This window comes from Bidens hawaiensis, unplaced genomic scaffold (genome assembly GCF_021521415.1).
Source record: "Bidens hawaiensis isolate Kalapana, Puna unplaced genomic scaffold, B.hawaiensis_p1.1 tig00015924_1, whole genome shotgun sequence".
NCBI lineage: Eukaryota > Viridiplantae > Streptophyta > Magnoliopsida > Asterales > Asteraceae > Bidens > Bidens hawaiensis.
Genome location: NW_027492431.1, coordinates 103,096 through 120,103, shown reverse-complemented (window position 1 = coordinate 120,103; position 17,008 = coordinate 103,096). Strand labels below are relative to the sequence as shown.

Here is a 17,008-nt window from a genome sequence, read left to right as displayed (position 1 = left end):
TGGACTCAACTTTCCCTTCCTGAAACGAATGATTCCTTTCCAAGGCGAGACCTTGAGCATCACATTGTCACCAACGTTAAACTCAATCGGTCGTCGCCGCTTATCAGCATACGACTTCTGTCTGTCTTGAGCAGCTTTCATTCTTGCCTTGATCTGATCGAACTTCGAAGAGGTTTCTTGCACAACTTCTAGGCTTCCCATCTCCTTCTGACCAATCTCTCCCCAACACACCGGGGTCCTACATCGTCTACCGTAAAGCATCTCAAACGGTGGCATACCAATACTTGAATGGTAGCTGTTGTTATAGGAGAACTCTGCTAGATGCAGATGATCATCCCAACTTCCTCCAAAGTCTAAAACACAAGCACGTAGCATATCCTCAAGGGTTTGGATCGTCCTTTCCGACTGTCCATCGGTTTGAGGATGATACGCCGTACTGATGTTCAATCTTGTTCCCATAGTTTCATGGAACTTCTTCCAGAACCTCGAAGTAAACCGTGTATCTCTATCAGATACGATCGATAACGGTACTCCATGCTTGGTTACAACTTCTTTAATGAACAAGCTTATTAACCTTTCTGACGAGATGGCCTCTCGTATGGGCAGAAAGTGAGCACTCTTGGTCAAACGGTCCACAGTCACCCAGATAGTATCATGATGCGTAGCTGTACGAGGTAGCTTAGTTATGAAATCCATGGTGATGTGTTCCCATTTCCACTCAGGTATCTCTAGCGGTTGCATCTTCCCATAAGGCTTTTGATGTTCGGCTTTGACTTGTAAGCAAGTTAAGCACTTACTAACATAATCCACTACATCATTCTTCATTCCTGGCCACCAGTAGTCTCTTTTCAAATCTTGGTACATTTTCGTAGCTCCTGGATGAATAGAATATCTTGACTTATGAGCTTCATCTAAGATTCGACCTCTGAGATCTCCATGGCGTGGAATCCACATGCGGTCAAACCTAGTCTTAACACCATGAGTGTTTTCCATTAGCTCGTCTTGTTGGCCGTAAACTCTTTCTTTCTTTACCAACTTCTCGTCTACTAGCACCTCTGACTGCATAACGAATCAAGGGTAATTCGTTATTTCTTTTAACGAACTAATCATAACGAATCAAGGGTAATTCGTTACCCTTTTCCCTTAACGAATCGGAGACGAATCATAGACGAACTAGAGCTAGTTCGCTGTGCTCCCTTAAGCGAATCAACTAACGAATCACCTTCAATTCGTTAAGCCCCCATAGCGAACTAGGGTTAGGTCAGGGAATGTCAGAACATTCCCTGACATTCCTTATCCTCGTACCAATATTCTGGCGCCGCCTTTGCCGGAAAGCCGCCGGAAAACCGCGAACACGTCGGAAAAACGAGTTTTAACTCGTTTTTCACCGTTTTTCGTCCCGTTCGATCCAGATCTGAGCTAGGGTGACCCCTAAGCTCATCATAGGTTCGGTTTATACCCGATTCCACCCGGATCTCGTGACTTAAACGGTTTAACGGTGTCGGCTCGTCGTTTAGTGACCATAACTAACGGATTTAAGCTCATACAACAAAATACTATCATACCTTGGGTCGGGATCCGATTCTTCTTCTATATTTCGGCTAGAGAGGCTAGAGAGAGAGAGAGAGCTTAAGTGTGTGTGTTTGAGAGGTGTAAGGGATATGTGTAAATGAATTAAATGGAGGATTAAGGGTATATATATATTTTTTTGATCATGGGCTTAAGCCCATGGTCTTTCCTTCATTTCTCCATAACCCAAGTCCATAACCCATATCCATTTACCTACACAAGTCCATCTCGTATTCTATTCAACTCAACCGATAACGACCCGCTATAAAATAAACGAACTTTATTTTATTAATATAACCGAAAGTAGGATGTTACATGTCGGTCGAAACCAATGACTTTCATTATAAACGAGACAGAACAATTGACTCTTGGACAACCAATGGTGTTATATAGTGTCTCAAAAACCGATAAACAATTACGTAATATATAAGATACCATAAACTCTTAACATTTATAAAGATGTCACACTACACATTTTCAATAGTCTATCATGCTAGACCATGAACACAAGTATACACCCATTATAAATTACTTTTATCACAAATAACTTAGTTTAGCATCACATCCAATAATAGAACACTTAAGAAATAACCACCAAAATAAACTACTTAGCAACCATAAACCGTCTTTAAAGATTCACCAACCACATACAATCTTTATCCTAGATATCATACAAACTAATTCAACCAAGTAACTTATTATTTAGGCACCATTTGAAAACTCAATAATAATACAAGTCCAAAAAAGAAAACACGAAAGTATTTAAGGAAGGAATTGTATTATTATTGTAACACCCTTAATTTAAGGAAAGCATGGGGGTGTGTGTGTGTGTATGGTAAAACCGACCTCTTAAAATTAGCCCTAACCCACGGAGTAACATTTCTTCCACACCCACTATTTAACCCCCCAACACCCCCACCCTTTTTTCTCACGTCATCATCATATCATGCCTCCTCACGTCAAACCTCACGCCGCCACCAACGCCGTCTCGGAGACTCGCTACCGCGGCGTCCGTAAACGACCATGGGGCCGTTACGCCGCCGAGATCAGAGATCCAGGTAAGAAGAGCCGAGTCTGGCTCGGTACGTTTGATACAGCCGAAGAAGCCGCACGTGCGTACGACTCCGCCGCACGTGAGTTTCGCGGTGAAAAGGCTAAGACGAATTTCCCGACGTCAACCGAATTGTCTCTTCCGGTTACCGGAAATAAAACCGTCAGTAAAAGCCCTAACGCCGTTAAATCATCTAACTCCGCCGTTCCAGCATTGGATCTCAGGCTTTCGAATATTCCGGTAGCTTATCCGATACGTCACCCGTTCTTCATGTTCCGTACGCCTATTAATAACGTCGTTAATCACGGTAACCGTCTGGATTTGTTTAGATTTGAGAGATCTGGTTCTCATACGCTTAAATTGACAATCGGCTCCGGTGACGGTAACGGTAACAGTAACGGTAACGGCGGTCAAAGCGACTCCGATTCATCGTCGGTTATGGATTTCGGTTACCGTACAGGTACGGACAAGGCGTTTATACTAGATCTGGATCTAAATTATCCGCCACCGGAAGTTGCATGAGTATTATTATTATATGAAATGAGAATGAGAATGTAGTAGATTGATTAAAATTAAATCTGCCTTCCGATTGTATATACATGAACAGGAATCAAGCAATCGGAATTTTGATGCTGGAAGCTTATTTTTGTTAACTGGTTGTAACTTAGGCTTTGGTGGTTGTACTTTTGGTATTATCTGGTTTCCATTTGTGCAGCCAGGTGTAGGCGCATGGTAGCATTGCCGAGGAACAAAGTACAAACGGCTTTTGAAAAAATAAAATAATAATAATAAAATTTAAGGTTTTGGAATATTAAAATAATGAAAATAGTTAAAGGATTAAGTTAATGAGCTTTCTTTGATGTTTTGAATACGTCTTGATTAGTCATATGGAGTTTATATGTTGATTTACTTGGTCAATGTTAGAATGTTGACTTTTATATCTTCATTAAATAACACCTTTGTCCGTTTGGATAAATAAATAATGCAATGAATACGATAATTATATTCGTTTTTTCACTGATTTATTATAATTAAATTTACCAATTTGTATAAACTTCATATATATTAAATATAATAAGTTATATTTATTTAAGAATTAATAGTTAAATGTATTACTAAATTTGGGTAATATGTGCATTGTAATGCATTTGATAACTATTATTATTTATTAGAGCCCACATTATTATTATTTTGTGTTTTCGTCATGGAGATGAGATCATGCAATTCTACATTCTTCACAAAAACGCCACTCATCATTTACCTCTCGACATCTATTACACGTGTTCTAATAGTCTAGATGGGCCTTGATTTTACGATATCAGTGCAAATTGTATATTCCCTTTACCATATTTAAATTGTTAATTAGTACTAAATCTTTATATCGACACACCTATATATTACTAGCACTATTAACTCGATAGGGTGAATAATGAATTTATATATTATTGATTTTTCATTTCTTAATATGCTAACTGTATTTCTAGGTGAAGTACATGTAGTACACGTGGCATCAAGACTTATAGCTTATTTAATAATATAGGGTGATCATCGTCTATTTTAAAGTAAACGATTATTAAACCAAGACTTATAGCTTATTTAATAATATTAGGGTGATCATCGTCTATTTTAAAGTAAACGATTATTAAACCAAACCACTAGTAACAATTTTGCTTAATTAAGTTTTTGGTTCATAACCCAAAGAAGTACATAAACAAAAATTAGTCGCTAACTTCCAAAAACTTAACTATGATACCCTTAAATTTTCTTCTAATTCTATAGCTTTGCAATAAAACTAATATCCTCAACCATCTATTGATGAACAACTTTTCACACGCCTTGGTATTGGCTAGGCACAAGTCTTTGTTATGCATAAATTTATTTATGTACTCGTTCTGTGTGTGTATGTCAATAAATTACAAAACATGTAAGTTAAAGACAAATTTGTCCATTAGATGAGCTATTCACTTTGTTTTTATTCCTTTAAAAAAATTTCTCTAAAATTTTACTTAACTTTTATAAACTTAAAAAATAGCTACAATTTTATTTCCTTATTGTTATCCATGTATTGTTTATTATTTCAATTTTAAACCAACTTCCCTGCTATTTTTAGACAACTATAGTCTTTTCATATATTAACATTAAAAAAAATACACCATAAAATCAAAGAATTTATTCTCTTAAATTAATTTGAATATGATATTGATATTGCTATAGTTGTTTTTAATTTTTAAAAATTTGGCATACTACATTCTGGTGTTCGTTGTCCAGTTTTAACTATTTTAAGTTAAACCAAGAGTAACTATTTTTTTTTTTTGGTCGTCAACAGCCCAAATTACCGAATAATTACTAACCATATAAATATACATAAAATAAATTTAGAAATACTTTCTCTCATAGACTCGTAGTTAACTGACTAAGATATGATTAAATGGTGTTATGAAATCACATAATAATCCATTATAATTTAATTAGAACCAAACAGAAGTACTAGTAAGTTAATACTTAATAGGATGAGGTGGGGTCAAATATGATGAGGTGTTTGAGGAAGTCTTTGTCAGGATTCCTGAAGTCGTCACGTGTGTCTCCACCGTCCCAATCTTTATAACCTTTCACGCGTTTTCACAATTTTGCCCTTTTCCCCCGACATTTTTCATGGCTTTGATCATTTTGATGTAACATAGTACATCAATTAAACTAAAAAAAACCTTTTAACGGCAAAGGAATTGTATTGATATAAAGATATAGCACTATCAGTCTTAAAAAATAAGATGACAATAGACATACTATTAGTAGATTCACAGTCTACTCTACCATTCATTCATATGCATACACTAACTAGGTTGGTTGCATGGATGATCTTTTTGTAGTTTGTACCATCACTGTGTATTATATATTTTTTGGACAAACTTATCACCAAGCTACAAGAAACAATCACTAGGTCTAGCATTGTGACTGAGTACAGAACCCTTGCCCACACTTCAACAAATATACTTGGCTTATGTCCTTGTTACATGATCTCCAATTTCCACTAGCTCATACCCCCCCCCCCCCCCCCCCCCACATGTGGCGTGACAATATTGGTGCCACTTAGTAAGTAGTTAACTCATACTTTCACCAATGCACCAAGCATTTGGGCACAATCCTCTTCAAGCAGCTCAGTGTTTGTTATGTACCTACTACTCACTAGATTGTTGATTTATTATCTACCACTTGAATTACTTTACTTCGGTCCAAGCTTTATAATAATGAACGTAATGTTCAGTTGGCAATGGCACACTAGCTTACTGTTATTGGCCGGCTTTAAAAATTGGACCCATATGAATTTTGACGTTTAATGTGTGACTTACCCAGAAACACCATCAAGGAGCAAAACTACTCATCGATTTTAAAGGTCTAAATCGAAATGGGATTTTGTCTCTTTCATGAAAAAGTAATACTGATAGAAATAACCCCCCCCCCCCCCACTTAGACCAGTTTCAACTCATGACTTACAACTAAGCAACATATAAGTTTATCACTAGACCAATACATTATTTTGTTTTTATATTTTTTTAATCCGCCTATTATGATATATGATATATCAATATTTAATATATATTTTTTGGTTGGAAGCCTTAACTAAGTGTAGGTCTAAAGCATGGCCGGCCTTTAGGGAGGGTTGAGGGTCGACAGCCCCTGGCTCGACACCATGTTAGACCCGATTTTTTTTTAAATTTATATGTTTTTTTTATGAAAAACAATATGTATAGTTAATGTTTAAACTTAATTACATAACAACTAGTTTGGCTTATTGAGAAATGACTATGACTCCCAACCAAAAGGCTATGGGTTCTGGTCTCATTTGAGACATGTTTAAGCCTCTGTTTATACAAAAGTTTTTACACAACTCAAATCATAAACAAGTATGCCCATTTAAAAAGCAAGTTGTTTAAAGACAACAAAATACTCATTTTACTTTAATTTCAAAAAAAAAAAAACAATTTCGCCTTCGGCCTAAATTTTATTTTGCCTTCTCGGAGCCGGGTCTGGTCTAAAGCCCTAGCTTGTTTCGTTGATCCACGAGGCGACCCTATCAAGGAGGAAAACCCTCTCTGGAAAAACCCTTTTAAGTTATATTTCAAATAAAAAGTTATAAAATTTTAAACCAGAAATTCAACTAGTCTATAAAATATAAAATATGGATATAATAATAATTGAAAAGTTAGATTATATTATTTTAGAAGGCCCAATACAAGAATAGCGGCGTTACTCGCCACGTAAGTAGAAAATGGGCGGTGGATATAAATCGATAGTCTAATTAATATTCTCTCTCTCAGTTTGTTGACATCCACTTTGATTTGATCATTCTTCTTCTTCTTGATTCTTCTCGGTGAAAGATAGATACTCTTCAACTCAATTTGACTGATTTGGGTCAACAAATGGGTCGGGTATTTCTGGTGGAGTTAGACGGAAGGGCTTACAAATGCAAGTTCTGCAAAACTAATTTAGCTCTCGCCGAAAATGTTGTCTCCCGGGTAATTAATTATTATTATCTTCATCCAATCTGTTATCTTCTTGTATTTTAGCATCAGTTATTAGGGTTCTATTTGTTTTACGATTTAATTGATTAGCGATTGATTGATTTAATGATTGTTCATGGATCACCGTCGAGATTGAGCTCAATTACAATTCACTAGCTTCTGTTTTCCTTGATTATCGACTTAAATGCCCTAATTTTTGTTCAATTAGGGTTTATGTTACAACAAGTGTTCAATTGGAATGCATGAATAAATTGACCTTGTTAGATTTAGGGCAAATATCTAGTATCACAATATATTGATTAATTAATTTTCACTTCTCTTTTAATATTGTGAACTTTTTTACAAACTGGCTTGTTGCGCGAGTAAATAATTCTGGCATGGCAGCCGTAGGGGTGTTCAGATTTCGATTCGCATTCAAAATTCGACTATTAAGATTTGAACTCGGTTTTAAAAAATTCGAATTCGATTCGTATTCTCGTTTATTTAAATAATCATTTATGAGCCTGATTAGCTGTGTAATCAGGCTAGTTGTGTAAACTACCTGTCCCGGTATCTGGTTTATAAGCCTTATGTGACTGATGACACAGATCATCAAATTTATACAATTCGCTAATTATCAATATGCTGTACGGTTTATCTGAAATTTAAATTTATCATCTGTTTTAGTTTTGTCCATTAATATTAATAATGGGGTACATTCAAGCTAGTAGTTAGGATATGCACTCTGTACACATTAAAATACTCATTTAAACATACAACGTTACTAGTGGAGGTACCCATGTCGCCGGGAGATGAAATTTTTGAGGACCTTTTTTCATGTGATGACTCTAACATTGAGGTACAAGTACCTTCTCAGCATGAGCCACCGATGGAAACCTTTTGGTTACCCTAGACATCAGAGAAACAATTATTAACATGGTTTCTCACGTTATTTTGTTCAAGCTGGCTAGTCAGATCCGAGAACCCCATGGCGGGTCTTCTTTTTGTGATGTCTTTGCTTTGCTGAAACCCAGGAAACAGCAAAGCACATACATCACAAAAAGAAGATCTCCCATTGGGTTCTCGGATCTGCTAGTCAACTGGAACAGAATAGCGCGAGAAACCATGTTAATAATTGTCTCTCTGGTATGTATGGTACCCAAATTGTTTCCTTCGGTGGCTCCTATTGAGAAGGTATATGCACCTCAACATCAGAGCCTTCACATGGAAAATAAATGCTCGAAACTGTCATTTCCCAGCGACATGGTCATTTTCACTTGTGCCATTGTATGCTTAAATGAGTATTTTAATGTGTATGATGAGACCAGTAATCGTTGGTGTTTATACAGAGTGCATAACTACTAGCTTCAATGTACCCCATTATTCATATTAACAAACAAAATTAAAGCAGAGGATAAATTTAAAATCAGATAAACCGTACATCATATTGGAACTTGAGTGGCTAAACGTCTTTAAGAAAGTTAGCATGACAGTCGTGAAACTTGATTACTGTTTAGTGACGTGTTCCCGATGGGTCATTTACCTTGGAACATTTGAATATTTTACCTGAATATATAGGTAGCTAAAATAACTTAAAACCCCTCATTTTTTAATTTGAAAATGAAAATGTTCACTTTTGACATCATTTTAATCTTAAAATTCACTAGTATGTGATAGTGTGGCACAAAGGATTTTGTATCATGAGTATGTTAATATCATCTTTTTCTTGATATTTTTTTCTATGAAACCAGGGTTTTCATTGCCGCAGAGGAAAAGCTTCTCTTTAGCAACGTGTAAGTTGTTCTAACTATGAGAAATGGCTAATCTTTATTCTTGAATCATGAGTCTTTCTTGTAAGCAATTTGGTTACTGCAAGTATCTTGTTATTTAGGGTGAATGTGACAGCTGGACCTATTGAAGAAAGGATGATGCTATCTGGATTGCATACTGTTACAGATGTATATTGTGTATGCTGTGGTCAAATTGTTGGCTGGAAATATGTAAGCACTCGTGTTACAACCATTATCATGTAATCGGGAATAACGCGTTGGATATTAAATATTTGTATTTGGGATGATTGTTAAAAACAGGAGACTGCACATGAACAATCACAGAAGTATAAAGAAGGCAAATTTGTTCTTGAGAGGTATGCTCCGCCTTTGAGGTTTTTGTTGGTTTGACACGATTTGTATGTTTGATGAACATGTGTGTTTGGACAGAGGAAGGATCATTGACGGGCTTGATTCAGAGTTTTACATCGATACGCGTCCAAGTTCAAGTGATGCGGAAGAAGCCTGATGTTTAAAGGTTTTAACTTTAGTAATGTATGTAAGAAGAATAAATGATGTGAGATGATGGAAAGATGTTTTGTAGGATGTTGTATTGGATAAGATGAGTTGAGCCATGTTTTCTGTCCACTTCACTTTTTCTCAATGCACACCACTTAAAAACTAAGATGCTCCCCTCCTAGAGAAAACACCTAAAGAAAAAGAGTGACGTTTGCTGCGACATGTGGCAACTTTATACGACTTTTACTTCTAGGATTTTGATTTCTTGCCTAATCTTGTTGAAATTGTCTGTTACGTAGTTTCTGTTTTTCTTCGCTGATGGTTGATACTTTTTTCGCAGTGTTCTAGTATTACAATCTGCGATCTCTTGGTCAATTTACGGTTCTTAACTGTTTTATGTGTTGAAATTTCTAAAACTTGAATTGAAATATGGTGAAATGAACATTTTGGTAGAGCATTGAATTGAAATTGAACATGTAATTGACCTCACATTCAGTTCTCTCCATGTTTTTGTTGAATACAATGTCATTGAGGCTACAAGAAAAAGAAGAGACTGTATGATTATGAGAATTCGATGATAGCTAGGAAATTGAGAGTAATATTGAGTAATATTCTAAGTAAATATTGGATCATAAAGGATAATTTGAAGTCGATATTGAGAGGTAGGTTTAAAAAACAAAACCAGTAGTTCCTGTTGTTAATAAACATACAAGTGATCAAAGTGGTGCTAAGCAGCCGACGAGTGCTAGCATCCGAGGAGGGATCCTGTAAAAGATGAAAAGACTGTAAGTTACAGTGGACGGCTGTCTAGCGGATCGCAGCCTGCTGGACTGAAGGTATGTTTCTTACTAAGCCTGCTGGACTGAAGGTATGTCTAGCCGAGTGCAGGCCTTATGAAGGCTGCCTAGCGGATCGCAGACTCTGTTTTTGTTTTATTTTTTTCTTATGAACATTGATGCTTAGCTTGTGAAGGTATGTTTCTTACTAAGATCTAAATATAATGTCATTTACTTGCATGCATATTTTAGTTCACTAGTGTTGATGTTTCCAGACCATTAAGGTCTAATAAAAATGATTTGAGATGTTTAAAAAAATCAAAGATCTATAATTAGGTTTCTTGGTCTATGCAAATACAAAACATTGTTTAAATGTTAAAAACAAAATGGTTTTTGAGAACACAGTGACAAATGAGTTTCAAAACAGAAAATTAAGTTACAAACAAAAGAACTCCAAACAATGAGTTTTGATGACGGTTCGACAAGATCTTTACAACGGAAGCAGAAAGTTTACAACCCACAAAAAAATTGAGATGTAAGCTCGCAGCTCAAACAATATACATATTCCTCTAAATCTTATATACATTTGAATAAATTAATCAATACCAAACATAAATTTAAAATGCACCACAAAAGTTAGTTTCAACTCATAACAAAATCCAAAATTGCTTTCAACCCACATTCACATCTTTAGAAGTATGCCCTTGCCATCTACATAAAAAATAAATAAATTATTGCAATAAGAGTTTGGTGTGCATTAAAAATAGTTTTAGTAAAAATAGTCACTTGATAATTGATATACCTTGAAAGCAAAAACCTTGTAAGTGGGCTTAAGTTGGCATTAGACTGAGCCTCCTTGTTTTGTTGCTTCTTTTTGCTATCGGGTTCCGGATTCACATTCTCCGGTTGTTCATTTACCTTTTTACCCTTGGAAAATCCACGGGTCGCCACATCTTGAAGATTTTTCAATGATGGTTCCTTTGAACTGAAAAAAAGCCTCATAAGCCAAAAAAACACAAACAAAACTATAACTTTATAACGCGACACACCTTGCTAGCCGATGAAGCAACCTTGTAACAAGAAATTCACAAGAACCAGGTTTCGTGTACTCCAAATCGATTAAAGAGTTTATAACCTTTTGCACAACCGGAGCTCCTAAATTCTCAGAAATTTCCTACATTATATGCAAAAAAAATATTTTTTGGATCATCATGAACTTAAAATATAAACCTGTGACGAATGCAATAACCAACCCACACCTCTTTCAAAGACGGGATTAGCAGGGTAGACAGTGTAGCAGATGCTGATCTGGCGGCTATTTTATTCCTCTCTTCTTCATCGCTACTTGTTTGTCGGGGTTTCGCAAATGATCTTATTGCATCTTGGAAATCTCTGAAGCAGGCATTATAGTGAATTATCCAAAACATGAATAATGATAAATGATAGCTCGAGTATGGAAAGGGGAATAAATCTTACCTTGACGAATCTGAACTATTTGTTGACCTCTCGGGTCGTTTATTTTCGTGAACACCTTTGTTGACTTTGCTTAAATTTGACTTATCTCTCACATTTCCTTTCCTCATTCCCGCTTGAATTGCAGCCTTCGCCTGATGATATACAAACTTACAATCAATTGACACTGATAAAAAATCACTAAAAACAACAAAAAAAAAAGATAAAAAAAAATCAACCTCAGCAAGATTTATTGCACTGTCTTCAGGGGAAGCAGAGAAAGCGCGCTCTTGATCACCCAATCTTGATTTAGGAGTTCCGGAAGAATCTGAATCATCATGTTGTCCACGGTATACAATCGTACCACTGGTGGAAGCATCCTCGAGAGAAGCATATATGCTGCTACTTGACTGTGAAACCACCAATAAATTTATCAGCAATACATACGAATCGAACACAAACAATTAAACGAATGTTTTCTTGTTCGTTTATGCCAACTCTTTAATAATATAAATGAACGGTTCACGAACGTAAACGAATGAACATAACTGAGCATAGATCAACGAACATATCCAAGCTAAAAGCAATTAAAACTAGATACGAACAATGTGTTGGGCCGAAAAAGTTATTAAGACAAGAGTAAATTTTGATGGTCCTAAAAATTTAAATAAATATATTAACGAATGAATACAAATGAACAAACATAAACACATTCAAATGAACAAATGTTCACAAGCATAAATTAACAAACAGACATTTGTTCATGTTCGTTCACTTTTAACTAAAATTTTCTTTTTGTTCATGCTCGTTTATTTAACAAACATAAACACTTCCCGCTGAACGGTTCACTGAACGTTCGGTTCGTTTACAGGCCTGAAATGAATAAATTCAATTATCAAAAACATAATATAAGGAACATGGTAAGCTTACCGTTCTGTGATCACTGGAAACTGATGACTTTTCAGATTTCAAAGGTCGAACCACCACCGTTCCACTGCCAACCGGAGATATATCTTCCTGTAAAACGAGACAAAAACATTAAAAGTGTCAGGAAGGAAGTGTGTGTGTGCGTGTGAGAGAGGGAGAGAGGGGGGGGGGGAGACTCACATCATCCCTGTAATAATCTTGATTTTCTTCAAGAAATGACTCTCGGGTATCTTTATCAATGGAGAGTTCTGATGGGAGTTGGTTAACGCTTGCTTGATTTGAAGAAACATCTGATAGTCTATTCCTAATTTGAGGTGGTCTTACAGAGCTTCTAACAGTCCCGGTACTTGCGGACCCACTTATGCTGAAATCCCAGCCGGAGTTTCTGAAGGTTTAAGGTCACGGTCAAATGTTAATTATCGTATTAGTCAACAAGTTAATTAACATATTAGTGGTTGAAAGTTAACATTTGAAACTTAAAACTCACTTGATTTTCACAGTATCTTCAACCCTTGAACCCTTCACGGTATCAGATCCTTCTAGAACTTTTGTACCATCTTGCAAATTCCCGTCTTCTTTCAATTGGAACTTCGGTTGTTCTCTGTTAAAAGTAATATATTCTTTTGTCTGTCAAATTTTTTACATAACAAAGTTTTCATGTTAAATATACGATTAACAATCAGCAGAAACCTGATTCTCTCCAGAAGTTTTGGACTCTTTCTAGCATTTTTAATAAAACGGTGCTTCAAAAGCTCCTTTGCGCTTGGCCTCTGAAATATAAAAATAAAAAAAGAAAAACATAAACCATACGGTTTGATATATTTAAATAAAAAAGTAGTAAATTCCGTATTACAAACAAACATACTTCAGCAGGCACTTTCCTTAAACACAATGAAACAAATTCTTTCATTGGACGAGAAAAATGCTCGTCTAACTGCAAAAAGGAAAAATATAAGATGTTATTAAAACTGTAATTAACGAATTAAAAAATGAAATTGAAAAGAAAACTTTAAGGACCTGAGGTGGATTTTCTCTGGGTATAATAAAAAGAACTCTCATTGGGTGAAGATCGGCTAACGGAGGCTCCCCTTTAGCCATTTCAATTGCAGTTATTCCTAAAGACCAAATATCTGCCTGCATTACAGAAAGTCAAAACATAACTTAAAAAAGTCAACAGGCTTCGTATGTGTGTTTAAGGATTGTGTAAGAAAGTAGAACCTTCTCATTGTATCCCTCTGAATTCTGAATTACTTCTGGTGCCATCCAAAACGGTGTCCCTACAAACGTCTATTTTACCAATAAATTTATAAGAAACTGGAACGTAGGTAGCCGACATATTATCATCAAAAAACACAAAATTGTAGAATGAAAAGGAATCGATAATACCTTTCTTCTAGAAATTGTCCTAGTTAGCTGTGCAGACACTCCAAAGTCCGCCACCTGTCACAAAAACGAGAAAAAAATAAGAAGTTTGGTAGCAAGCGTGACATTTCATATATTCATACATTAACCAAGAACTTTAAACAAGTAGATATCAGTAGTACCTTAACATCGCCACTCTCGGTCAACAAAATGTTTGCAGCTGTCAAAATGTACAAATGGTATCATTGCGCAAGAAAATACGAAAAAGGTAATATTTATTAAAAAAAAGATATCAAATTACTAAGTCCAAGGATTTGTAACCTTTGATGTCTCTATGGATTTTGCCTTCGTTGTGGAGGTATTCGATTGCAAGAAGCAAGTCACGTAAAATGCAAGCTATAGACATTTCATCCAATGGTTGATTTGGTTGGATCTGAAAAACAAGTGTTATTAGTTACAAATAAAAATAAATATAAGGTTCTAGATTGATAATCATTTAGTATAGAAAAAACATACTAGATCAGCAACAGATCCACCAGCCATATATTCCATTATTATCCATAGTTTAGTTTGGTGAAGATAGGACCCGTAATATTCTGTAATATATTGAGATCGACATTGTTGCAAAACAGCTATTTCCTGGCAAAAACATTATTGATGATGTATTAATTCATTATATATTTAACAGAAGCAGGTAATAATTTGTAAAGGCATGGATATACCTTCTGGATGTCCTCAATTTCATCCTCTCTGCAGAATATATATACTAATATTATAATACAAAACCAAGAAATAAAACTTGAAAAGCCTACCAACAAACAAATGGCTTTCATGTGATATAACAAAGAAATATAACAGAACGAAGAAAAAAACAACTCACGCTTCTTCCAAATCGATAACTTTAATAGCAACTTCTTTGTTGATGTTCTTGTCAAACCTGTAAATAAAAAAAAAACAATAACTGTTAGTTCAGCTAAAAGAATGAAACTGTAAACATGCATTTAAACTGATTGACATATAAAAAGATATAAACCATTGGCCAATTTTTAAATATCAAATAGACGAATATAATTCTTAAGAAATTCACTCATGTTCATAAAAAAGAAAATCAGATACCATTTATACGATCAGACCTAGATGCCTGTTACAGTTATTTTTAATCCTTTTTCTATTATTGTGTGTTTTTTTGGTCTCGCGGGTAAGCTTTTTTGCACATTGAATGCACCTTGCAACAGCGAATATATCTTAAACACACCACATAATTAAATCTGACAAACTTCCAAGCTACATACATCTATAACATGATTTTATGGCATATAATACAGCATAACATGTAACGGTCTTCACAGAAAACCGAACGGAGTTGTTTACTTGGTAAGTAGTCACGTCTCAAAATCAGTGTTTGTGGACATCAAATTCAACTAAAAGATGGTGAATAACACTTATGAATCAGGACCTAGTGAAAATTTTACTCTAAAGTTATCATCGATTCAAAACTTAGAACTATGCAAATTTCAACATTAATCAAACAGACTAACAAACAAGCATACTCATAGCAGAGCTATTAGCAGGGTCACCGGAGGAAGCATGGAGGCAAACCTTACCTCTATCCCAAAGGATAAAAAGACTGCTCCCAAAATGTCACAACCTTATCAATCCCTTATAAACAATCTACATGTGTAACACTACTCTAACCTATGTGCCATTCTTTTCTTAATGAATATACATCTAACTCACAAGATTAAAATACCTTTCATAACAATAATCGCAATGCCGTTTCGAACCTTAATACCTAAAATTAAAAAAACCATCTTTCTTGAAGTGAACTAAGTCCATATACGACAACAATAAAATCCAGAAACTTAGCATACACTAGCACTGACCAACCACACCACTCATGACAACAATAAAAATGTGAAATTTGAACTACATAGAACCACAAAACCCTAATTCTAAGGTGGTGTTTGGGATTCCTTATTTGACCTCCTTATAACTTCTTCCAAAAGTTAATAAGTTACAACTTTGTAACTTATTAACTTATCCCCTCACAATACCGAACACCTTTTAACTTTTTCAAAAGTTAATAAGTCATAAGTTGCTAAAAATAAGCAACCCCAAACACCCCCTAAATCCAGCATTAACACATAATTCATGTCATGGGTGCAAAAAAAATCAATAAAAATTGCAAAAGTTTAAAGCTTTTTCAAGAACATTGATAACCCAATAACTGAAATAGCAACAGCAACACAGAAATGAAGTAAAGAAAGAAGCAATTATTACCCTTTATAGACATCACCAAAGGAGCCTCTACCAATGAGTTCAAGATTACTAAACCTGGACCCTGTTGCCTCCATAAGCGCAACAGCATCTTCCATCTCAACTCCTAACAATTAAATTCATTAATCCCATCAACCAATTGATACTTTTATCAGTGAAGATAGTAATGCGGAAAGCAAAAGGATTCAAAACTACAGCTAAGCTAAACTATTAATTATTAATAGTAATAATTAGGTAAAGTAAATTGACAGTTGAACGATTGAATTCGAGATCTTTAAGGAAAAGAAAAGAAAGAAAACTGAAAACGAAACACTACCCAAAGACAGAAAGCAAGTACCTTGATTTGATTACACTTTTGGAGCTTAATTCGATTATAATTAAACTAGGGTTTGATTGTTTGTTTTAATTGAATTGAGATTGAGAAGAAGAAGATGATGGGTTTTGAAATCTATTGGAAAATAATAATATAATAATAATAATTGGAAATTGGAAAACTGGGTGTACAGAGAAGAGAAGGCCTTGCTAGTGCAGAAAGAAAAAGAGTTTATGTTTATTGACGTCACCCTGACGTGCAAAATTAGTCAGCGGCCACAGCACAATCTGATACTCCTACCTGGGACCACATCCAATTCACTTCGGTTCTGGGCTTTTTTGGCCTAATAATATTCTATTGGGTTTGGAACCACTAAGTTTGGGCCTTGAATGGAGACTGTTTAGGCCTATTGGGCGTGTCTATAATATCAATGTTTAAAGGCGTAAAAAAAACCGGGTATCAAAGCCGATCCAACATTAAGAACCGAAACCCAG

The 17,008-nt window shown here is 35.3% G+C and overlaps 2 protein-coding genes and 1 pseudogene across 3 annotated transcripts; 2 read left to right on the top strand and 1 right to left on the bottom strand.

The window, feature by feature from the left end:
• The first annotated feature begins 2,424 nt into the window (after positions 1 to 2,424).
• LOC143550099 (ethylene-responsive transcription factor 4-like) lies at positions 2,425 to 3,358 on the top strand. Its single transcript, XM_077040828.1, has one exon. The coding sequence runs from the start codon at positions 2,516 to 2,518 to the stop codon at positions 3,140 to 3,142; it is 627 nt and encodes a 208-aa protein (XP_076896943.1). The 5' UTR covers positions 2,425 to 2,515; the 3' UTR covers positions 3,143 to 3,358.
• Positions 3,359 to 6,927: 3,569 nt separating this feature from the next.
• Positions 6,928 to 9,757, top strand: LOC143550111 (protein yippee-like At5g53940; annotated as a pseudogene). The gene is made up of 5 exons (XR_013138267.1): positions 6,928 to 7,134; positions 8,871 to 8,912; positions 9,011 to 9,119; positions 9,210 to 9,265; positions 9,339 to 9,757. The product of XR_013138267.1 is annotated as a protein yippee-like At5g53940 (transcript).
• Positions 9,684 to 16,577, bottom strand: LOC143550110 (uncharacterized). Its single transcript, XM_077040834.1, has 22 exons — positions 16,539 to 16,577; positions 16,205 to 16,307; positions 14,805 to 14,861; positions 14,647 to 14,674; positions 14,441 to 14,563; positions 14,246 to 14,357; positions 14,107 to 14,144; positions 13,949 to 14,002; positions 13,781 to 13,849; positions 13,580 to 13,696; positions 13,428 to 13,496; positions 13,253 to 13,332; positions 13,050 to 13,163; positions 12,743 to 12,947; positions 12,566 to 12,652; positions 11,875 to 12,045; positions 11,660 to 11,790; positions 11,443 to 11,575; positions 11,233 to 11,357; positions 10,986 to 11,168; positions 10,593 to 10,894; positions 9,684 to 9,796 (listed from the first exon to the last, which is right to left on the bottom strand). Exons 2-21 carry the CDS (start codon positions 16,297 to 16,299, stop codon positions 10,855 to 10,857), a joined length of 2,031 nt encoding a protein of 676 aa, XP_076896949.1. The 5' UTR covers positions 16,300 to 16,307; positions 16,539 to 16,577; the 3' UTR covers positions 9,684 to 9,796; positions 10,593 to 10,854.
• Positions 16,578 to 17,008: the final 431 nt, after the last annotated feature.